At 42.9% G+C, this 24,874-nt stretch overlaps 1 protein-coding gene across 1 annotated transcript in view; it reads left to right on the plus strand.

Annotated features, from left to right (window-relative positions):
• The window catches only part of LAMA2 (laminin subunit alpha 2), a 772,405-nt gene that overhangs the window by 634,512 nt on the left and 113,019 nt on the right, over positions 1 to 24,874 (plus strand). Inside the window, exons 38-40 of the mRNA XM_044291170.1 lie at positions 671 to 834; positions 4,027 to 4,165; positions 9,232 to 9,334. Coding sequence (XP_044147105.1) covers positions 671 to 834; positions 4,027 to 4,165; positions 9,232 to 9,334 — 406 coding nt within the window. The remainder of the gene's footprint in view (positions 1 to 670; positions 835 to 4,026; positions 4,166 to 9,231; positions 9,335 to 24,874) is intronic.

The raw sequence follows: 24,874 nt of genomic DNA on the forward strand, positions 1-24,874 counted from the left end.
CATATGCAGATTTTGATGGGGATGTGGTGTAGAATGTTCTATCTGCAGAATGGACATACGGATGCAGGCAGGGCATGGTGTGCTGTCCGTATTTTTTGATGCCTCATTGAAATGGATCTGCATCCAATCCACAAAAAATGTGTATCAAATGCAGACCGGTTGTGTAAATGGGGCCTTATACTAATGTCTCTTTTCATGCAGAGGAATGTTAATGATGTGGTATAATTTCCTTTTTAACGGTCACTATCTGTTAAAGGATATGTCCAGGCTAGAGATATTGATGACCTATCCTCAGGACAGATTATCAATATCAGATTCTGACCCCCCCCCCCCCCCGCGCCAATCAACTCTCTGAAAGGTATGCAGTGCTTGCGCTGCACCCTCTTCAAAGCATACCTGCATGTTAGCACGTTGTAGCAACAGATACTCCCGTTCATCCCATTTAAGTGCATGGGAGAATAAGCCATGGTTACACTGCACTGCCACTACTAAGTAGACGAAGAAGACAAAGCGCTGTCATGAGCTAATCAGCAGGGTTGTCAGGAGTCAGTCCCCCGCTAATCTAATCTATTTGAGGATAGGTCATCAACACCAGTAGTTCAGAAACTTCTTTTAAGCCCATACATAATATAATATTACCAGAATATAATATTATATTTTCTTCTTACAGGAATTGATGGATATAAACAAAGAACTACCACAACTGACTAAAAGATTAAATGTCAAAATAAACAATCTCACTGATGAGATCCAAACCAGGGATCTTCCAGAGCAAGTACTCCAGGCAGAACTACATGCAGCACAGCTAGCAGAGTCTTCTAGAATGCTTGATGGGTGAGTAGAAACAGATTAGCAGAAGTGTGTACTGAGAAAACACATGCACATGCTATGGGGCCCCTGGAGATAGGGGGACCATTCAAGGAGCATATTTAACAAATAAAGGAGATACTAGTTATTTTGTCCAGAAATTAGGCTGTGTCTATAAGAACTGGCAGTATCAGATTTGTAAGATTTTCATTAGATATGTAATTTCATGTGTAGCATCATGATATAGATTATGATACACTATATCAATGACCTTCAGCCTTATGTGGTCATTGATGGCCTGTTGCACCTCAATCAAAATGTTTTCAAGATTTACCAAGCTCTCATTTGCTTTGTACATTAATGTATCTTGCTATTCCTAGATACAAGCATGTCTCTCGCTCTCTCTCCATAAAATGACTGGCTTTAATTCAAGCTAACATACAGTGCATCAGTGCCACCTACCTGTGTATCAGATATGTACTTGTCCAGCAGACTGTCTCTCCTGCAGATCTCAGCAAGAAGCAAAATCATTACCAACTGACTGGTAGAATATAGTACAAAACTGTGCCAGGTATAGGATTCAAAGCCTAAGCTGCAGAGATTCACTGAAGAATACAGAAATGTAATATGTTATAAATATATGATACGTAGATAGATAGATAGAGCGATAGAGAGATAGACATATATAGATAGATATTAGATACTGTCCCAAATACTCAACAGTGAGGGACATCCACTTTAGGAGACTCTGATCTACTCCCAGACCTCAGCTCCATGGAGGAGGAGGAGAAACTGCCCATCCTGCTGGGAGAGGAAGATAACACTGTGGACATAGCAGCACAATATATCAGTGCCTGCCACAGACTGAGAGGAGCGTGATATGCCGTGGACTCTGATATCCTGACCCAGGGTGTGTCCGTACCCCTTCCCCCCTGTCATGATACGCCACGGATTCCTATACACCGACCCCGGGTGTGTCCCCATTTCTAAACCCCCTATTTCCCACATGCTTTGGCAATACTAATGTCTAATTTTAGACCTGCCAATAAAGCGTTATTGATTGATTGATTGAGAGATCGATAGAAAGATAATAGATAGATAGATTTAACCATTTAAATTAGCCATTTAGTCCCATTGTGGTATGGAATCATATTTTTATAACACACAATATGCCAACGTTGTAATGCTACTTGCTTCAAATTCGTTTTGGGTCCAATTCTTCTAAATCTGTAAAAAAAAAAAAATCAGTCTGCTTTGATTCTACCTGAATCAAAAGTGCTACAATTGGCCTGAAAATTTGTGTCTGACACTGTGAGGTTTCCTAGGACTCTTAGTTTTTCCTCTTGTGTCTTTCTCTCTTTTTTTTAAAGGGATTCTGTCACCAGTTTTTGACCCCCACATTCAAAAATATGGTTATGTGCATGGAGCCCTTGTGATTCCTAATGTGGTCTTATAAGCTAAATCTGTGTGCTCATTTAGTGTAAAAAACGTTTTATCTAACCTGTCATTCATCAGATTAAGGTGCCCAGGGGGATGCTCATGTCTCCAAGATGCAGCCCGCCGCCGCCGCCGTTCGTGCCCAGCTCCTCCTTTGCTGTCATCAGCGATATGCCCAGCTCCTCCTTTGCCTTCAGGTCATCGGGAGGTTGAGCGAAGTGCCGGCGCATGCGCACTTCGCTCAATGAAGCTGAACGGAGAAGTCCGCACGGGCGCCTCAGGCACAGGCCTGTGCGCACGCGCGGGATGTTAGAGAAGAAGGAGGGAGGAGTGAGGGAGAGCCGGAGGCAGTTGAAAAGGATTCTAAGGCGGCGCTGATGACAGCAAAGGAGGAGCTGGGCACATCGCTGATGACAGCAAAGGAGGAGCTGGGCACATCGCTGATGACAGCAAAGGAGGAGCTGGGCACATCGCTGATGACAGCAAAGGAGGAGCTGGGCACGAACGGCGGCGGCGGGCGTCATCTTGGAGACATGAGCATCCTCCTGGGCACCTTAATCTGATGAATTACAGGTTAGATAAAACTTTTTTTACACTAAATGAGCCTACATATTTAGCTTATAAGACCACATTAGGAATCACAAGGGCTCCATGCACATAACCATATTTTTGAATGTGGGGGTCAAAAACTGGTGACAGAATCCCTTTAAATAAATGTCTCCTTCTACGAAGACACAGGTATTGATACACTCAAATGTTATATTAATGAGAAAATAAAAGGATTATATATTCACAAGCATTCCAATATGGCAACATTTTAATTGCAGGAAATAAAGTACTTTATCAGCAGGACTCAAGACCCCTACATGGAGGGGGGAGTTTTATCAAAACTTTTGCAAAGGAAAACTGCCTTTCCACCTTTCAATTTCCAAAGGTGTTCTGACAAATGAAAGGTGGAATCTAACTGGTAACTGGGTAACTAAGCCAGCAGTTTTGATCCATTTTCCCCATGGATCATTTATTTTTGGGATACCTTTGAATTAGGGATAGTTTGGGATTTTTATTTTTATTTTTTTATGCCAAGACAACCTAATAGAAGTGAGCAAATTTCCCAAATTTTGTTTCAGGTCAGATATGGTACAAATAGATCTGACCTGAATCAAAAGTGTACCAATTGTCCTGAAAAGTCCTGTATGACACTTTGGGGTCTCTTAGGACTCTATACAACAGCTCCAGGCCCTTATAAGCTTTTTAACGCCAAGACAGTGTTATTAAGGTCAAAATGAGAGTGACATATATGGCTTGTTTAACACATGGTCAGAATTTTCTTTATTTTCAAATTAAAAAAACTGTCCAAAAAGTATTCCCTTTTGGTGGCTGATGTCTTGTTCTGTCTTTTGACTTGCAAAATGGTGGACTCCATTTGTGCGGGACGAAACACCATATTTTCAAATTTAACAAAATGAGTATCTTTCTGGAAATTTGTGATGAATTGGATTAGAATACAATCAATTCAATTACTCTACAGCCAGACCCTGCTAGGGGAGGATTATATGTTAGCATTTTACCCCCAAAAAATGTGGCTATTTGCTCTAATGGCTTAGTTGCAAACAGCTGCCTGCACAAAAGTGATTTTACCAATGAAGAATGCTTGCCCATGCCAAGTGCTGTAATTATATTACCCACAATTGCTTTGCTATAGCAGCTATATATGTTGCCATTAATTCATTTTTGTAGGGTTTCAGTTGTACTTGAACGCAACACTTCTATCTGTTTTCACAGAATCCTTGCTGAAGCTAAAAACCTTTCACTTAATGCTACAGCAGCTTTCAATGCATACAGCAATATCAAGAACTTGATTGGTAATGCAGATGATGCTGCAAAGGAGGGCAAAGCCAAGGCTAATGAAGCAGTAGAACTGGTAAGCGTAAGGACACTTAGAAAAAAGTGCTGAACCATCACTTAAAAGTTTGAAAAGTATTGGCAGTTCCATACTCAAGGCCAAATTTTGGAGCAATTCATTGCTTGGAGTTCCTTATAACACCACATGCCTTAGGACATGGCCTGGCATTTCAAAGAGGTTATACTGCTCCTTAGTGCTCTGTTTCATGGCCCTTGTCTGCTACCATATAGGCTCTGTAAAGGTTGTAGGCTCCGATGAGATGTTCTTCCCATGATCTGAGACATATAGAGCAGAATGCCTATATACAAATGCCATCTGGTGGAGCAGACAACGATCTTTTGGCTCATACAAAATTCAACAGTAGTGCCTAAGTATAAAATCAAAGGTATCCTGTACATAGGTTGATACCCCATGTACCTGCAAGAGAACCTTAAAAGGGTTTATTAGAGGTTTGTACTAAGCATAGCCATAATATTAGCTATACTAATAGTAAAGGTAACAAAGTCCTAAACCTTAAAAAAGACGTGTCACCTCTCCTGATATGTCTGCTTTAGTTAATATTTGTATTCCCCATGTAATAACAATTCTGTGTCATTCCTCTATGATTCTCCTCCATCATTCTATGACTAAAGGTACAACTGGGTATTACCATTTAGGGGGGGGGGGGGTGTTACTGCACAGTCTGACACTGTTCAATGAGTGCCGCCAGTTTGAGATGGTGCAGGGATACAATCCCAACTGTTAACACTCAGTTGTATCTTTACTTCCATACTTCCGGCAGGAAAAATAGAGAAACAACACAACATACAGCTATAAAACAAGATGCTCCAGAATTGTTATTGCTTGTAGAATGCAAGTAGTGACTAAAACAGAATTGTCAGGAGAGATGGCAGGTCCTCTTTAAAAGTCTCCTGGGGAATTCTGTACATTTTGATAGCTCTATGATAAACCAAAAGCTGATAATTTCAAAGCATTCAAAGCTGTTTGACTTGATAAAACTTGTTAACACTGTGCATAGAAGTAGACATTGAGATTTACTCAAATAGGACTTAAATTGAACTGTTTTTAGAGAAAATTTAAATGTAGTAGTTTTTGCTGTTGTGAAAACCATGTCTGATAACTTTGTTCTTTTTTAGATAAAAAAAAAAATATATGTGTAGATTTATCAAACTGGTGTAAAGTAGAACTGGCTTAGTTGCCCATAGTAACCAATCAGATTACACCTTTAATTTTCCACAGGTGGAATCTGAGTGGTTGCTATGGGCAACTAAGCCAGTTCTACTTTACACCAGTTTGATAAATCTCCCGCACAATGTCTATGATTTTCACAAAATATTTACACAAAACTAATATATTACTTAAGGGTATTTAATGACATGTTCACCCCTTGTAATAGAAATGTTAGTTTTTCACATTTAGCCTGAGTTTTTAAATTCCTTCAATTGCTGTCAAATTTCTAGATATTTCCTTTGTTTGCCATACTCATATTACTGCATGCAAATGTGACCTTTCTGAGCTATTATTTTGATTGTACGGTATCTAATAGCGCTCAAAACCCAGATAGCATAATAGTTTGTAAAATGCCCAACTAAGATTAATCTGTATTCACATTCGATACAACTTCATTTTGTTCAAGCTCAATTAATTTTAAACTGAAAATATATTGCATTTTTCCATGTTTCAAGCTTATAGACTTATTTTTTCAAGGATTTGCTTCACAATGAGCATTGCATTGCAGAATGAGCATTGTAATTTGTGATATGATTTAAGTCCTACATTGTTAGCGTCATGCTTTTCACTGCCACAGGAAGGAAAATTGCACCAAAAGTTAAATCTTTTAGCTAAAAAATTATTATACAAAATAAAAAGTCAGAATAAAAGTGAATAACCATGGTATTTTTACTAAGGTGAATATTTTGTCTCACATTTGCTGCCCTGCATTCTTAATGGTCCGTCCCTCTGGCACAACAAATGCAGATGCAGGAGAAAACCCTCATAGAGGTCTCCATAAAGATATTTACTGTATATTAGAGATAAGTTAATTTCTCAAAATTAATTTCGGATGTGATTCGCCACATTTTTGGTTAATCAGGTATGAATTTATTCAACTCAAATCAATAATACTATTATATAACAGGAGAGAAAGGATATAATACACCACTGGAAAAGAGGAGACATGCACATAAGTTCTCTTTCAAAAAGGTCAAGAAAACTTAGTGTCTTAAGAGAGAATAGCTCTGGTCAGTCTTTGTTGGATCTTAGAAGTGTGCTTTCTCGTTAGGGAGACCACCTAAGATTCATGAGGAGTATTGCAGTCCAGCCAAAACTTCTCTATGTTTCTGGGAAAAACATAAGACAATTAGCTTTATTTTATGAAAAAGCACTAGTTGCACAGTTGGAGGTTACCACCATATTTTCTCCTGGTGGTAGACTCAAACTGTTAAATCAGTGCTTTTTCATAATAAAAAAAAAAACTTATTATGAAAAAACACTGATTTAACAGTTTGAGGCTACCACCAGGAGAAAATCTGGTGGTAACCTCCAACTGTCCAACTAGTGATTTTTCATAAAATAAAGCAAATTTGCTACTATTGGTAGCTTTAAACTGTTCTTTTTGGAAGAACATCTAAGTTGAACATATTTCCCGGAAACCCTAAGGTATGCAAATTGGCTTTTCTTTATGAAAAAGCACTGATTGAATAGCTCAATGTTAACCCTAGGGTAAAATATTATTATGAGGCTACCAGAAAGGGAAAATCTTATTATAAAACAAAATTGAACAGTTCAAGGCTACTGCTAGGGTAAAATCAGGTGCTGGCCTTTAACTATTCAACTAGTGCTTTTTCATAGAAAGCCAATTTGCATATATTTTCCCTAGAAACACAGGAGAGTGTTGGCTGGGCTATAGTACTCCTCATGCATACTAGGTGGTCTTCCTTATAAAAAAAAGAGCACCGCCACGACCATGACATAGGCCACTAAGCTAACAGGGCAGTTTTCTCTTGATACAGTCATGTTTTCTTCCCCTTTTGTAAATAGAACTGACTTCAATATCTCATTTATGGAAGTTTAATATGGGGATATTTAGTATAGTACTCTTATCCTTGATAAATTAACAAATAACATTGTAGTAGGAGGTTAACTTTTATTTGTACTAAAACCATGTTCAGTGTGAAGACAAGCTGCCGTGAAGAAGACAACGATGGTGGAAAACATGTTGATAAAAATATTAAGGGGGCATTTTCTGTCCTTTTCATGTCATTTTTAAGTTTTTTTTTTTCTTTTAGGGGGTGAAACTGGATGCAACATTGTTTGAAATATTTAAAAATATCGCACATCATGAATGTGCCATAAAAATAATCTACTTGCTGAAACAGCCCTACTTTTCATGCAACTTTTCAAAGTGGCTTGGGGTGGGGTAGCCCACAAAAGTAACAAGATTTAGCAAAACAGCCTGCATGTAACAACACTGGCAACATTTTCACATCAGAAAACTGGCATAACAGCCTTAATAAATGCCCCCAAGTGTATTTTAGCTGTTTAGATTGTATCTAAAAAGGCATTTGGATAAATGACAGACCGAGTATAAAAGATAAAATTCTAGAGACAAAAATGTTTTAAGAAATTAAAATAGAAGGTAAAAGGAAAAAACTCAAATGATTTATAAAAATATATTCACAGAATATTCACCGTTTTGTCAATCATTTCATTATCTAAGTTCTTACTGTAAGATTTTTTTTAATTCTAGTTAGGAATGCAATTTTTAAGACACTAATGTCCTGCTCAACAGTAGATCCATTTTAAACTATTTTTAATCATTCCCAACAAATCCCAATAATCTATAATGGTTTATAAGTTTTCCGATGGATTATTGTCTTGCTATTCTGCTCATCAGGGGCAATGGAAACCCTACAGAAGGTAATAGAAGTAGTGTAAATTGTTCATGACCAACTGCATGTGTACTATACAGTACATGCAACATAAAGGAAAAGGCCCTCTTTCACCATTTTATAGTTTACACATAGACAGTCTATGTAAAATGTTGAAAACCATACAATTATATTGCATGATGTTCTTGTACTTAACCACCTCTACAGCCAGTATTATAGTATAGTTGCTTAGGCTACTCTCACACTTGCGTTTGGTGCGGACCCGTCATGGATCTGCACAAACGCTTCCGTTCAGATAATACAACCGCATGCATCCATTCAGAATGGATCCGTTTGTATTATCTGTAACATAGCCAAAACGTCTTGAACACCATTGAAAGTTAATGGGGACGGATCCGTTTTCTATTGTGTCATATTGTGTCAGGGAAAAAAGTCTCTATTGAGTTACATTGTGTGTCAGGACGGATCCGTTTGCCTCTGCATCGTCAGACAGACACCAAAACACTGCAAGCAGCGTTTTGGTGTCTGCCTCCAGAGCGGAATGGAGGTGGAACGGAGGCAAACTGATGCATTCTGACGGATCCTTATCCATTCAGAATGCATTAGGGCAAAACTTATCCATTTCGGACCGCTTGTGAGAGCCCTGAAACGGATCTCGCAAACGCAAACCAAAACGCCAGTGTGAAAGTAGCCTTACTATACTATTAAAATGTAAAGATTGATGGTAGCTGCTGCAGTAGTTAGGAAGGGTAGCAGAAACACTTTTTGCATACTTCTAAAACAATGAAAAGTATGCTGGCGTACAATGCGCCAAAATTTAGTGTATACAGTACAGGAGTTCTGTGCACAAGAAAATAATATTTATATTCTGGTGTAGATTTATGGTGTAATGTGCGGCAGTTTTCTGGCGGACGTATTGGTTGATGTCTTGAATTGCCTAGGTACTACTAATGAACTGGTAAGCATGTTGAAAAAGGGAAAACAAGTCGCACATTTGTTTGCAAAACAGGATTTTTGTTTGTTTTATTTCTTTTTAACACACATTAGTTTTCTTCAACTATTTGCACTTACAGTATTGCAAATGTTTATATCTGGATTCAATTCCAAAGGATTTTACCTAGCATATGGAACATATTCTGTTTATACTTTTACTCTAGTAATTTTTTTCTTTCCTTTTTTTTTATTCTAATGAAGGTTACTGGTCCCCAGGGACCCCTTAAAGACAAAGCTAAAAGTTCCATTCAAAAAAGCTTCCGAGTTCATACGGATGCTAAAACACAGAGTCTTGATTTAAAAGGTAAGGTTTTCCACTTCTGAAAGATGATAAAGTATATTCTGCATTTTTCACTACATAAGATACAAGGGTCCATAAGACACACTGGACCATAAGACGCGCCTAGGATTTTAAGGAGGAAAATTATAAAAAAACATTTTCATCAGACCTGACAACAGACCCCCAAATAAGACCCCCGACCTTCATTAGATCTTAGATCAGATACCTAAATAGGACTCTAAAATCAAACCCCCCAATCTTCATTAGACCTCAGATCAGACTCCCAATCTTTATCAGACCTGAGATTAGACCCCAATCAGACTGCACCTACAACAACATGTCTTTATTGAAACCTTACATTCCATACACACAAGACAATTTAAATTAACTAAAAAGTAAAACATTAATGACACATGGTCCTTAATCAGAAATCATGTCAAAGAGCCCCTCCCCCGCTTGCTCAAAGTATAATACAGTAAAAACCTTGGCTCCTGTAGATCTTTCCTATGGACAGGTCTTACTGCCTTTGCCATGGCTCTTTGACCATATTCAGGGTCTAGGAGCATTTGCCTTGTTCCATTTCTGTGGACTTAATTGTTTTTAAAATCTTGTTCATGTAAGGGTACATTCACACGAGCATATAATTCTATCCACATCCAATCCGCATCCGTTCCACATTTTGCAGAATAGATGCGGATTAGAGTTGAGCGAACACCTGGATGTTCGGGTTCGAGAAGTTCGGCCGAACATCCCGGAAATGTTCGGGTTCGGGATCCGAACCCGATCCGAACTTCGTCCCGAACCCGAACCCCATTGAAGTCAATGGGGACCCGAACTTTTCGGCACTAAAAAGGCTGTAAAACAGCCCAGGAAAGAGCTAGAGGGCTGCAAAAGGCAGCAACATGTAGGTAAATCCCCTGCAAACAAATGTGGATAGGGAAATGAATTAAAATAAAAATTAAATAAATAAAAATTAACCAAAATCAATTGGAGAGAGGTTCCATAGCAGAGAATCTGGCTTCCCGTCACCCACCACTGGAACAGTCCATTCTCAGATATTTAGGCCCCGGCACCCAGGCAGAGGAGAGAGGTCCCGTAACAGAGAATCTGTCTTCATGTCAGCAGAGAATTAGTCTGCATGTCATAGCAGAGAATGAGGCTTCACGTCAGCCACCACTGCAACAGTCCATTGGCATATATTTAGGCCCAGCACACACACAGGCAGAGGAGAGAGGTCCCGTAACAGAGAATCTGGCTTCATGTCAGCAGAGAATCAGTCTGCATGTCATAGCAGAGAATCAGGCTTCACGTCAGCCACCACTGCAACAGTCCATTGTCATAAATTTAGGCCCAGCACCCAGGCAGAGGAGAGAGGTCCCGTAACAGAGAATCTGGCTTCATGTCAGCAGAGAATCAGTCTTCATATCATAGCAGAGAATCAGGCTTCACGTCACCCACCACTGTAAGAGTCAATTTTCATAAATTTAGGCCCAGAACCCAGGCAGAGGAGAAAGGTCCCGTAACAGACAATCTGGCTTCATGTCAGCAGAGAATCAGTCTTCATATCATAGCAGAGAATCAGGCTTCACGTCACCCACCACTGTAAGAGTCAATTTTCATAAATTTAGGCCCAGAACCCAGGCAGAGGAGAAAGGTCCCGTAACAGACAATCTGGCTTCATGTCAGCAGAGAATCAGTCTTCATATCATAGCAGAGAATCAGGCTTCACGTCACCCACCACTGTAAGAGTCAATTTTCATAAATTTAGGCCCAGAACCCAGGCAGAGGAGAAAGGTCCCGTAACAGACAATCTGGCTTCATGTCAGCAGAGAATCAGTCTTCATATCATAGCAGAGAATCAGGCTTCACGTCACCCACCACTGTAAGAGTCAATTTTCATAAATTTAGGCCCAGAACCCAGGCAGAGGAGAAAGGTCCCGTAACAGACAATCTGGCTTCATGTCAGCAGAGAATCAGTCTTCATATCATAGCAGAGAATCAGGCTTCACGTCACCCACCACTGTAAGAGTCAATTTTCATAAATTTAGGCCCAGAACCCAGGCAGAGGAGAAAGGTCCCGTAACAGACAATCTGGCTTCATGTCAGCAGAGAATCAGTCTTCATATCATAGCAGAGAATCAGGCTTCACGTCACCCACCACTGTAAGAGTCAATTTTCATAAATTTAGGCCCAGAACCCAGGCAGAGGAGAAAGGTCCCGTAACAGACAATCTGGCTTCATGTCAGCAGAGAATCAGTCTTCATATCATAGCAGAGAATCAGGCTTCACGTCACCCACCACTGTAAGAGTAAATTTTCATAAATTTAGGCCCAGAACCCAGGTAGAGGAGAAAGGTCCCGTAACAGACAATCTGGCTTCATGACAGCAGAGAATCAGTCTGCATGTCATAGCAGAGAATCAGGCTTCACGTCAGCCACCACTGCAACAGTCCATTGTCATAAATTTAGGCCCAGCACCCAGGCAGAGGAGAGAGGTCCCGTAAAAGAGGATCTGGCTTCATGTCAGCAGAGAATCAGTCTGCATGTCATAGCAGAGAATCAGGCTTCACGTCAGCCACCACTGCAACAGTCCATTGTCATAAATTTAGGCCCAGCACCCAGGCAGAGGAGAGAGGTCCCGTAACAGAGGATCTGGCTTCATGTCAGCAGAGAATCAGTCTGCATGTCATAGCAGAGAATCAGGCTTCACGTCAGCCACCACTGCAACAGTCCATTGTCATAAATTTAGGCCCAGCACCCAGGCAGAGGAGAGAGGTCCCGTAACAGACAATCTGGCTTCATGTCAGCAGAGAATTAGTCTGCATGTCATAGCAGAGAATCAGGCTTCATGTCAGCCACCACTGCAACAGTCCATTGGCATATATTTAGGCCTAGCACACAGGCAGAGGAGAGGTTCATTCAACTTTGGGTAGCATCGCAATATAATGGTAAAATGAAAATAAAAATAGGATTGAATGAGGAAGTGCCCTGGAGTCCAATAATATATGGTTATGGGGAGGTAGTTAATGTCTAATCTGGACAAGGGACGGACAGGTCCTGTGGGATCCATGCCTGGTTCATTTTTATGAACGTCAGCTTGTCCACATTGGCTGTAGACAGGCGGCTGCGTTTGTCTGTAATGACGCCCCCTGCCGTGCTGAATACACGTTCAGACAAAACGCTGGCTGCCGGGCAGGCCAGCACCTCCAAGGCATAAAAGGCTAGCTCTGGCCACGTGGACAATTTAGAGACCCAGAAGTTGAATGGGGCCGAACCATCAGTCAGTACGTGGAGGGGTGTGCACACGTACTGTTCCACCATGTTAGTGAAATGTTGCCTCCTGCTAACACGTTGCGTATCAGGTGGTGGTGCAGTTAGCTGTGGCGTGTTGACAAAAGTTTTCCACATCTCTGCCATGCTAACCCTGCCCTCAGAGGAGCTGGCCGTGACACAGCTGCCTTGGCGACCTCTTGCTCCTCCTCTGCCTTGGCCTTGGGCTTCCACTTGTTCCCCTGTGACATTTGGGAATGCTCTCAGTAGCGCGTCTACCAACGTGCGCTTGTACTCGCGCATCTTCCTATCACGCTCCAGTGCAGGAAGTAAGGTGGGCACATTGTCTTTGTAGCGTGGATCCAGCAGGGTGGCAACCCAGTAGTCCGCACAGGTTAAAATGTGGGCAACTCTGCTGTCGTTGCGCAGGCACTGCAGCATGTAGTCGCTCATGTGTGCCAGGCTGCCCAGGGGTAAGGACAAGCTGTCCTCTGTGGGAGGCGTATCGTCATCGTCCTGCCTTTCCCCCCAGCCACGCACCAGTGATGGACCCGAGCTGCGTTGGGTGCCACCCCGCTGTGACCATGCTTCATCCTCATCCTCCTCCACCTCCTCCTCATCCTCGTCCTCCTCGTCCTCCAGTAGTGGGCCCTGGCTGGCCACATTTGTACCTGGCCTCTGCTGTTGCAAAAAACCTCCCTCTGAGTCACTTCGAAGAGACTGGCCTGAAAGTGCTAAAAATGACCCCTCTTCCTCATCCTCCTCCTCCTCCTCCTGGGCCACCTCCTGTTCCATCATCGCCCTAAGTGTTTTCTCAAGGAGACATAGAAGTGGTATTGTAACGCTGATAACGGTGTCATCGCCACTGGCCATGTTGGTGGAGTACTCGAAACAGCGCAACAGGGCACACAGGTCTCGCATGGAGGCCCAGTCATTGGTGGTGAAGTGGTGCTGTTCTGTAGTGCGACTGACCCGTGCGTGCTGCAGCTGAAACTCCACTATGGCCTGCTGCTGCTCGCACAGTCTGTCCAGCATGTGCAAGGTGGAGTTCCACCTGGTGGGCACGTCGCATATGAGGCGGTGAGCGGGAAGGCCGAAGTTACGCTGTAGCGCAGACAGGCGAGCAGCGGCAGGATGTGAACGCCGGAAGCGCGAACAGACGGCCCGCACTTTATGCAGCAGCTCTGACATGTCGGGGTAGTTGTGAATGAACTTCTGCACCACCAAATTCAGCACATGCGCCAAGCAAGGGATGTGCGTCAAATTGGCTAGTCCCAGAGCTGCAACGAGATTTCGCCCATTATCACACACCACCAGGCCGGGCTTGAGGCTCACCGGCAGCAACCACTCGTCGGTCTGTTGTTCAATACCCCGCCACAACTCCTGTGCGGTGTGGGGCCTGTCCCCCAAACATATGAGTTTCAGAATGGCCTGCTGACGTTTACCCCGGGCTGTGCTGAAGTTGGTGGTGAAGGTGTGTGGCTGACTGGATGAGCAGGTGGAAGAAGAGGAGGAGGAAGCCGAGAAGGAGGAGGTGGCAACAGGAGGCAAAGAATGTTGCCCTGCGATCCTTGGCGGCGGCAGGACGTGCGCCAAACAGCTCTCCGCCTGGGTCCCAGCTGCCACTACATTTACCCAGTGTGCAGTTAGGGAGATATAGCGTCCCTGGCCGTGCTTACTGGTCCACGTATCTGTGGTTAGGTGGACCTTGCTACAGATGGCGTTGCGCAGTGCACACTTGATTTTATCGGATACTTGGTTGTGCAGGGAAGGCACGGCTCTCTTGGAGAAGTAGTGCCGGCTGGGAACAACATACTGTGGGACAGCAAGCGACATGAGCTGTTTGAAGCTGTCTGTGTCCACCAGCCTAAATGACAGCATTTCATAGGCCAGTAGTTTAGAAATGCTGGCATTCAGGGCCAGGGATCGAGGGTGGCTAGGTGGGAATTTACGCTTTCTATCAAATGTTTGTGAGATGGAGAGCTGAACGCTGGCGTGTGACATGGTTGAGACGCTTGGTGACGGAGGTGGTGGTGGTGGTGTTGGTGGTACATCCCCTGTTTGCTGGGCGGCAGGTGCCAACGTTCCTCCAGAGGCGGAGGAAGAGGCCGAGGCGGCAGCAGCAGAATAGGCCGAGGCGGCAGCAGCAGAAGAGGTAGCAGGGGGAGCCTGAGTGACTTCCTTGGTTTTAAGGTGTTTACTCCACTGCAGTTCATGCTTTGCATGCAGGTGCCTGGTCATGCAGGTTGTGCTCAGGTTCAGAACGTTAATGCCTCGCTTCAGGCTCTGATGGCACAGCGTGCAAACCACTCGGGTCTTGTCGTCAGCACATTGTTTGAAGAAGTGCCATGCCAGGGAACTCCTTGAAGCTGCCTTTGGGGTGCTCGGTCCCAGATGGCGGCGGTCAGTAGCAGGCGGAGTCTCTTGGCGGCGGGTGTTCTGCTTTTGCCCACTGCTCCCTCTTTTGCTACGCTGTTGGCTCGGTCTCACCACTGCCTCTTCCTCCGAACTGTGAAAGTCAGTGGCACGACCTTCATTCCATGTGGGGTCTAGGACCTCATCGTCCCCTGCATCGTCTTCCACCCAGTCTTGATCCCTGACCTCCTGTTCAGTCTGCACACTGCAGAAAGACGCAGCAGTTGGCACCTGTGTTTCGTCATCATCAGAGACATGCTGAGGTGGTATTCCCATGTCCTCATCATCAGGAAACATAAGTGGTTGTGCGTCAGTGCATTCTATGTCTTTCACCGCTGGGGAAGGGCTAGGTGGATGCCCTTGGGAAACCCTGCCAGCGGAGTCTTCAAACAGCATAAGAGACTGCTGCATAACTTGAGGCTGAGACAGTTTCCCTGGTATGCATGGGGGTGATGTGACAGACTGATGGGGTTGGTTTTCAGGCGCCATCTGTGCGCTTTCTGCAGAAGACTGGGTGGGAGATAATGTGAACGTGCTGGATCCACTGTCGGCCACCCAATTGACTAATGCCTGTACCTGCTCAGGCCTTACCATCCTTAGAACGGCATTGGGCCCCACCATATATCGCTGTAAATTCTGGCGGCTACTGGGACCTGAGGTAGTTGGTACACTAGGACGTGTGGATGTGGCAGAACGGCCACGTCCTCTCCCAGCACCAGAGGGTCCACTAACACCACCACGACCATGTCCACGTCCGCGTCCCTTACTAGATGTTTTTCTCATTGTTATGGTTCACCACAACAACAAATATATTATTTGGCCCAATGTATTGTATTCAAATTCAGCGGGATATAAATTTGAGGCCTAGTATTTAGGCGCTGGGTGACCGGTATGGATTTAGTGACAGAATTAGACTTGGAAATGCACAGAAGCGTGTGTGTGAAGTTATTCTGAATGACCCAATGTGCACCTTGAATATTATATACCCTTTTTGGGATAGATTTCAAATAGCTCTGATATAGCAGGAACCACTAAATTATGAAATTGCTAAATTGGGAATTGTACTTCAACCCAGAACAAAAAATGTGCTTTGACGGGCACTAAATAACTTTCCCAGCTACAACAGGACAGCGGTAACGAGAGATTTAGAGGGATTTAAATTTGAGGCCTAGTATTTAGGCGCTGGGTGACAGGTATGGGTTTAGTGACAGAATTAGACTTGGAAATACACAGTAGCGGGTGTGTGTGAAGTTATTCTGAATGACCCAATGTGCACCTTCAATATTATATACCCTTTTTGGGATAGATTTCAAATAGCTCTGATATAGCAGGAACCACTAAATTATGAAATTGCTAAATTGGGAATTGTACTTCAACCCAGAACAAAAAATGTGCTTTGACGGACACTAAATATCTTGCCCAGCAACAACAGTACAGCGGTAACGAGAGATTTAGCGGGATATAAATTTGAGGCCTAGTATTTAGGCGCTGGGTCACCGGTATGGATTTAGTGACAGAATTAGACTTGGAAATGCACAGAAGCGTGTGTGTGAAGTTATTCTGAATGACCCTATGTGCACCTTCAATATTATATACCCTTTTAGGGATAGATTTCAAATAGCTCTGATATAGCAGAAACCACTAAATTATGAAATTGCTAAATTGGGAATTGTACTTCAACCCAGAACAAAAAATGTGCTTTGACGGACACTAAATATCTTGCCCAGCAACAACAGTACAGCGGTGGGTAACGAGAGATTTAGAGGGATTTAAATTTGAGGCCTAGTATTTAGGCGCTGGGTCACCGGTATGGATTTAGTGACAGAATTAGACTTGGAAATGCACAGAAGCGTGTGTGTGAAGTTATTCTGAATGACCCTATGTGCACCTTCAATATTATATACCCTTTTAGGGATAGATTTCAAATAGCTCTGATATAGCAGAAACCACTAAATTATGAAATTGCTAAATTGGGAATTGTACTTCAACCCAGAACAAAAAATGTGCTTTGACGGACACTAAATATCTTGCCCAGCAACAACAGTACAGCGGTGGGTAACGAGAGATTTAGAGGGATTTAAATTTGAGGCCTAGTATTTAGGCGCTGGGTCACCGGTATGGATTTAGTGACAGAATTAGACTTGGAAATGCACAGAAGCGTGTGTGTGAAGTTATTCTGAATGACCCTATGTGCACCTTCAATATTATATACCCTTTTAGGGATAGATTTCAAATAGCTCTGATATAGCAGAAACCACTAAATTATGAAATTGCTAAATTGGGAATTGTACTTCAACCCAGAACAAAAAATGTGCTTTGACGGACACTAAATATCTTGCCCAGCAACAACAGTACAGCGGTGGGTAACGAGAGATTTAGAGGGATTTAAATTTGAGGCCTAGTATTTAGGCGCTGGGTCACCGGTATGGATTTAGTGACAGAATTAGACTTGGAAATGCACAGAAGCGTGTGTGTGAAGTTATTCTGAATGACCCAATGTGCACCTTCAATATTATATACCCTTTTAGGGATAGATTTCAAATAGCTCTGATATAGCAGAAACCACTAAATTATGAAATTGCTAAATTGGGAATTGTACTTCAACCCAGAACAAAAAATGTGCTTTGACGGACACTAAATATCTTGCCCAGCAACAACAGTACAGCGGTAACGAGAGATTTAGAGGGATTTAAATTTGAGGCCTAGTATTTAGGCGCTGGGTGACAGGTATGGGTTTAGTGACAGAATTAGACTTGGAAATACACAGTAGCGGGTGTGTGTGAAGTTATTCTGAATGACCCTATGTGCACCTTCAATATTATATACCCTTTTAGGGATAGATTTCAAATAGCTCTGATATAGCAGAAACCACTAAATTATGAAATTGCTAAATTGGGAATTGTACTTCAACCCAGAACAAAAAATGTGCTTTGACGGACACTAAATATCTTGCCCAGCAACAACAGTACAGCGGTGGGTAACGAGAGATTTAGAGGGATTTAAATTTGAGGCCTAGTATTTAGGCGCTGGGTCACCGGTATGGATTTAGTGACAGAATTAGACTTGGAAATGCACAGAAGCGTGTGTGTGAAGTTATTCTGAATGACCCAATGTGCACCTTCAATATTATATACCCTTTTAGGGATAGATTTCAAATAGCTCTGATATAGCAGAAACCACTAAATTATGAAATTGCTAAATTGGGAATTGTACTTCAACCCAGAACAAAAAATGTGCTTTGACGGACACTAAATATCTTGCCCAGCAACAACAGTACAGCGGTAACGAGAGATTTAGAGGGATTTAAATTTGAGGCCTAGTATTTAGGCGCTGGGTGACAGGTATGGGTTTAGTGACAGAATTAGACTTGGAAATACACAGTAGCGGGTGTGTGTGAAGTTATTCTGAATGACCCAATGTGCACCTTCAATATTATATACCCTTTTTGGGATAGATTTCAAATAGCTCTGATATAGCAGGAACCACTAAATTATGAAATTGCTAAATTGGGAATTGTACTTCAACCCAGAACAAAAAATGTGCTTTGACGGACACTAAATATCTTGCCCAGCAACAACAGTACAGCGGTAACGAGAGATTTAGCGGGATATAAATTTGAGGCCTAGTATTTAGGCGCTGGGTCACCGGTATGGATTTAGTGACAGAATTAGACTTGGAAATGCACAGAAGCGTGTGTGTGAAGTTATTCTGAATGACCCTATGTGCACCTTCAATATTATATACCCTTTTAGGGATAGATTTCAAATAGCTCTGATATAGCAGAAACCACTAAATTATGAAATTGCTAAATTGGGAATTGTACTTCAACCCAGAACAAAAAATGTGCTTTGACGGACACTAAATATCTTGCCCAGCAACAACAGTACAGCGGTAACGAGAGATTTAGAGGGATTTAAATTTGAGGCCTAGTATTTAGGCGCTGGGTGACAGGTATGGGTTTAGTGACAGAATTAGACTTGGAAATACACAGTAGCGGGTGTGTGTGAAGTTATTCTGAATGACCCAATGTGCACCTTCAATATTATATACCCTTTTAGGGATAGATTCCAAATAGCTCTGATATAGCAGGAACCACTAAATTATGAAATTGCTAAATTGGGAATTGTACTTCAACCCAGAACAAAAAATGTGCTTTGACGGACACTAAATATCTTGCCCAGCAACAACAGTACAGCGGTAACGAGAGATTTAGAGGGATTTAAATTTGAGGCCTAGTATTTAGGCGCTGGGTGACAGGTATGGGTTTAGTGACAGAATTAGACTTGGAAATACACAGTAGCGGGTGTGTGTGAAGTTATTCTGAATGACCCAATGTGCACCTTCAATATTATATACCCTTTTAGGGATAGATTCCAAATAGCTCTGATATAGCAGGAACCACTAAATTATGAAATTGCTAAATTGGGAATTGTACTTCAACCCAGAACAAAAAATGTGCTTTGACGGACACTAAATATCTTGCCCAGCAACAACAGTACAGCGGTAACGAGAGATTTAGAGGGATTTAAATTTGAGGCCTAGTATTTAGGCGCTGGGTGACAGGTATGGGTTTAGTGACAGAATTAGACTTGGAAATACACAGTAGCGGGTGTGTGTGAAGTTATTCTGAATGACCCAATGTGCACCTTCAATATTATATACCCTTTTTGGGATAGATTTCAAATAGCTCTGATATAGCAGGAACCACTAAATTATGAAATTGCTAAATTGGGAATTGTATTTCAACCCAGAACAAGAAATGTGCTTGAACGGACACTAAATAACTCGCCCAGCTACAGCACTAGGGACAGATTTAGCTGGATATAAATTTGAGGCCTAGTATTTAGGCGCTGGGTGACCGGTATGGATTTAGTGACAGAATTAGACTGGGATATGGCCAAAAAATAAACAGACTATTGCTGGTTAAATGCACTTGGTGTGACAGCTTCACCCTGATGTAGGCTTTAGCCAAAAAACAACCACACCATTGAGGGTTAAATGCACTTGGTGACAGGCGCAGCTTGCCCCTGATTTTGTATATGGCCAAAAAATGAACAGACTATTGCTGGTTAAATGCACTTGGTGTGACAGCTTCACCCTGATGTAGGCTTTAGCCAAAAAACAACCACACCATTGAGGGTTAAATGCACTTGGTGACAGGCGCAGCTTGCCCCTGATTTTGTATATGGCCAAAAAATGAACAGACTATTGCTGGTTAAATGCACTTGGTGTCACAGCTTCACCCTGATGTAGGCTTTAGCCAAAAAACAACCACACCATTGAGGGTTAAATGCACTTGGTGACAGGCGCAGCTTGCCCCTGATTTTGTATATGGCCAAAAAATGAACAGACTATTGCTGGTTAAATGCACTTGGTGTGACAGCTTCACCCTGATGTAGGCTTTTGCCAAAAAACTACCACACCATTGGCGGGTTAAATGCACTTGGTCGCAGCTTGTGCTGGCGCACCACAAGACACAAAATGGCCGCCGATCACCCCAGAAAAATGAGACTGACAAACGGTCTGTGCAGCCTAAAAACAGTGAGCAATTGAGGATCAGCAGCTCAATGATCCACAGCTGCAGATCGATCAGTTAATCAAGTCCTTTGGAGGAGTTAATCTGCCTAATCTCGCCCTACTGTCGCAGCCGCAACCTCTCCCTACGCTAATCAGAGCAGAGTGACGGGCGGCGCTATGTGACTCCAGCTTAAATAGAGGCTGGGTCACATGGTGCTCTGGCCAATCACAGCCATGCCAATAGTAGGCATGGCTGTGATGGCCTCTTGGGGCAAGTAGTATGACGCTTGTTGATTGGCTGCTTTGCAGCCTTTCAAAAAGCGCCAAGAAAGCGTCACAAAAGCGCCAAGAAAGCGACGAACACCGAACCCGAACCCGGACTTTTACGAAAATGTCCGGGTTCGGGTCCGTGTCACGGACACCCCAAAATTCGGTACGAACCCGAACTATACAGTTCGAGTTCGCTCATCCCTAATGCGGATCCATTCATTTCTATGGGTCAATAAAATGCGCTGACAACGTTTAGTATGTTGTCCGCACCCGCATTTTTAGTCCGCAAAAATATGAAGCTTGTACTACTATTGTCCGCACAGATTGTTCCGCAGCCCCATTCAAGTCAATGGATCTGCAAATTGCGGATGACATGCGGAATGGTTTACGTAAGTCATCCGTTTTTTGCGGATCCGTTTCCGTATTTTAATTATTTTTTTCTTAACAGTAAAAAACAGAAGACATGCGGAACACAAACGGAATCATTTGTCCGCAAAATGCGGACATGCGGTTCCGTTATTTGAGGACCACAAAACGGAAAAGATTACACACGGTTGTGTGAATGTACCCTTAGGCCTCTTTCACTCTACTGTATGGCTATTTCAGTGTTTTGCGGTCTGTTTTTCACTGATCCGTTGTTCAGTTTTTTTGTTTCCGTTGTGTTTCCATTTCGGTTCCGTTTTTCCATTCCGTTTTTCCGTATGGCATATACAGTATACAGTAATTACATAGAACAAATTGGGCTGGGCATAACATTTTCAATAGATGGTTCTGCAAAAAACGGAATGGATACGAAAGACATACGGATGCATTTCCGTATGCATTCCGTTTTTTTGCAGACCCATTGACTTTAATGGAGCCACAGAACGTGATTTGTGGCCAAATATAGAACATGTTCTATCTTTGCACGGAACGGAGATACAGAAACACGGAAACGGAATACATACGGAATACATTCAGTTTTTTTGCGGAACCTTTGAAATGAATGATTCCGTATACGGAACGCAAAATAATACCCGCAAAACAAAAAATGAACGTTAGTGTGAAGGAGGCCTTAAACTGATACATGTATGTGCTGAATATAATTTTCCAATATGTACATTCTGTTGATATTTCGGAGGTACAGACCAATTTTTCACATATTCTATCTCTATACACTAGATTTTCCTCCAAGCCATACTATTGTCACAGTGTTTATCCAGTATAATTATCAGAGTAAATTTAATGAAGTCCCAGGATTGCTGTGATCTGGCCATCCTCCTCCCAAGAACCAGAATTAAAAGCAAAGTTTTCTCTCCTCCACCATCTATGGAACTAGCTGTAAATCAAGCAATTTAAATTGCCTAATGTACATGCAAACGTCAACCTTGCTTTAAGATAAAAACCCTTTCAGGGATCATTGCAGCCTGGGGTCACAATGATCTTGATAAAAATAAAAGTATTATAATTATAACCTTTATACACAATACAATACAGTGCAGATGGTTCTGAGCTTTGGCATTAGAAGTCTTACTACTTGAGGACACAGTAAACTAGATAGAACCCCCCATTAAATTCCTTCCATAGAAATGAAAAAAGGAAACAATGTATGCCAGTCAAAGAAATATTTTACTGAGGATGTTGAATTTGCATTCAGGTTTGACAAGGTTAAACTGAATCATAATTCACTATCTAAAATCATGCTAATAAAAAATATGTATCTCATAGAAAACTAATCTTGCAAAAGATGGATAAAGTCGATGTAGTCTGTAAGGTCTTTTTTTTCAGTTTTTTTTAATTTATATGTAAATGTCATCTCACCTTAGTAAAGCTAAACTTCACACCTACATGATTGATTTCTAAAGAGAGACAGGGTAGGTACACAGTGTAAATGTCTCTCCTGCAAAGCATACAGCACTTCTGAAGGCACACCAGTATTGTTGCAGTCATACTGTACCTCCTGATTAGAGTTGAGCGAACACCTGGATGTTCGGGTTCGAGAAGTTCGGCCGAACATCCCGGAAATGTTCGGGTTCGGGATCCGAACCCGATCCGAACTTCGTCCCGAACCCGAACCCCATTGAAGTCAATGGGGACCCGAACTTTTCGGCACTAAAACGGCTGTAAAACAGCCCAGGAAAGGGCTAGAGGGCTGCAAAAGGCAGCAACATGTAGGTAAATCCCCTGCAAACAAATGTGGATAGGGAAATTAATTAAAATAAAAATTAAATAAATAAAAATTAACCAAAATCAATTGGAGAGAGGTTCCATAGCAGAGAATCTGGCTTCCCGTCACCCACCACTGGAACAGTCCATTCTCAGATATTTAGGCCCCGGCACCCAGGCAGAGGAGAGAGGTCCCGTAACAGACAATCTGGCTTCATGTCAGCAGAGAATCAGTCTTCATATCATAGCAGAGAATCAGGCTTCCCGTTACCCACCACTGGAACAGTCCATTCTCATATATTTAGGCCCCGGCACCCAGGCAGAGGAGAGAGGTCCCGTAACAGACAATCTGGCTTCATGTCAGCAGAGAATCAGTCTTCATATCATAGCAGAGAATCAGGCTTCACGTCAGCCACCACTGCAACAGTCCATTGTCATAATTCAGGCCCAGCACCCAGGCAGAGGAGAGAGGTCCCGTAACAGACAATCTGGCTTCATGTCAGCAGAGAATCAGTCTGCATGTCATAGCAGAGAATGAGGCTTCACGTCACCCACCACTGCAACAGTCCATTTTCATAAATTTAGGCCCAGCACCCAGGCAGAGGAGAGAGGTCCCGTAACAGAGGAATCTGGCTTCATGTCACCAGAGAATCAGTCTGCATGTCATAGCAGAGAATCAGGCTTCACGTCACCCACCACTGCAACAGTCCATTTTCATAAATTTAGGCCCAGCACCCAGGCAGAGGAGAGAGGTCCCGTAACAGAGGATCTGGCTTCATGTCACCAGAGAATCAGTCTGCATGTCATAGCAGAGAATCAGGCTTCACGTCAGCCACCACTGCAACAATCCATTGGCATATATTTAGGCCTAGCACACAGGCAGAGGAGAGAGGTCCCGTAACAGACAATCTGGCTTCATGTCAGCAGAGAATCAGTCTTCATATCATAGCAGAGAATCAGGCTTCACGTCAGCCACCAATGCAACAGTCCATTGTCAGATATTTAGGCCCAGCACCAGGCAGAGGAGAGAGGTCCCGTAACAGAGGATCTGGCTTCATGTCAGCAGAGAATCAGTCTTCATGTCATAGCAGAGAATCAGGCTTCACGTCACCCACCACTGTAAGAGTCAATTTTCATAAATTTAGGCCCAGCACCCAGGCAGAGGAGAGAGGTCCCGTAACAGACAATCTGGCTTCATGTCAGCAGAGAATAAGTCTTCATGTCATAGCAGAGAATCAGGCTTCACGTCAGCCACCACTGCAACAGTCCATTGTCATAAATTCAGGCCCAGCACCCAGGCAGAGGAGAGAGGTCCCGTAACAGACAATCTGGCTTCATGTCAGCAGAGAATCAGTCTGCATGTCATAGCAGAGAATGAGGCTTCACGTCACCCACCACTGCAACAGTCCATTTTCATAAATTTAGGCCCAGCACCCAGGCAGAGGAGAGAGGTCCCGTAACAGAGGATCTGGCTTCATGTCAGCAGAGAATCAGTCTGCATGTCATAGCAGAGAATCAGGCTTCACGTCAGCCACCACTGCAACAGTCCATTGTCATAAATTTAGGCCCAGCACCCAGGCAGAGGAGAGAGGTCCCGTAACAGACAATCTGGCTTCATGTCAGCAGAGAATTAGTCTGCATGTCATAGCAGAGAATCAGGCTTCACGTCAGCCACCACTGCAACAATCCATTGGCATATATTTAGGCCTAGCACACAGGCAGAGGAGAGAGGTCCCGTAACAGACAATCTGGCTTCATGTCAGCAGAGAATCAGTCTTCATATCATAGCAGAGAATCAGGCTTCACGTCAGCCACCAATGCAACAGTCCATTGTCAGATATTTAGGCCCAGCACCCAGGCAGAGGAGAGAGGTCCCGTAACAGACAATCTGGCTTCATGTCAGCAGAGAATCAGTCTGCATGTCATAGCAGAGAATGAGGCTTCACGT

This window comes from Bufo gargarizans, chromosome 4, assembly GCF_014858855.1.
Source record: "Bufo gargarizans isolate SCDJY-AF-19 chromosome 4, ASM1485885v1, whole genome shotgun sequence".
Taxonomy (NCBI): Eukaryota; Metazoa; Chordata; class Amphibia; order Anura; family Bufonidae; genus Bufo; species Bufo gargarizans.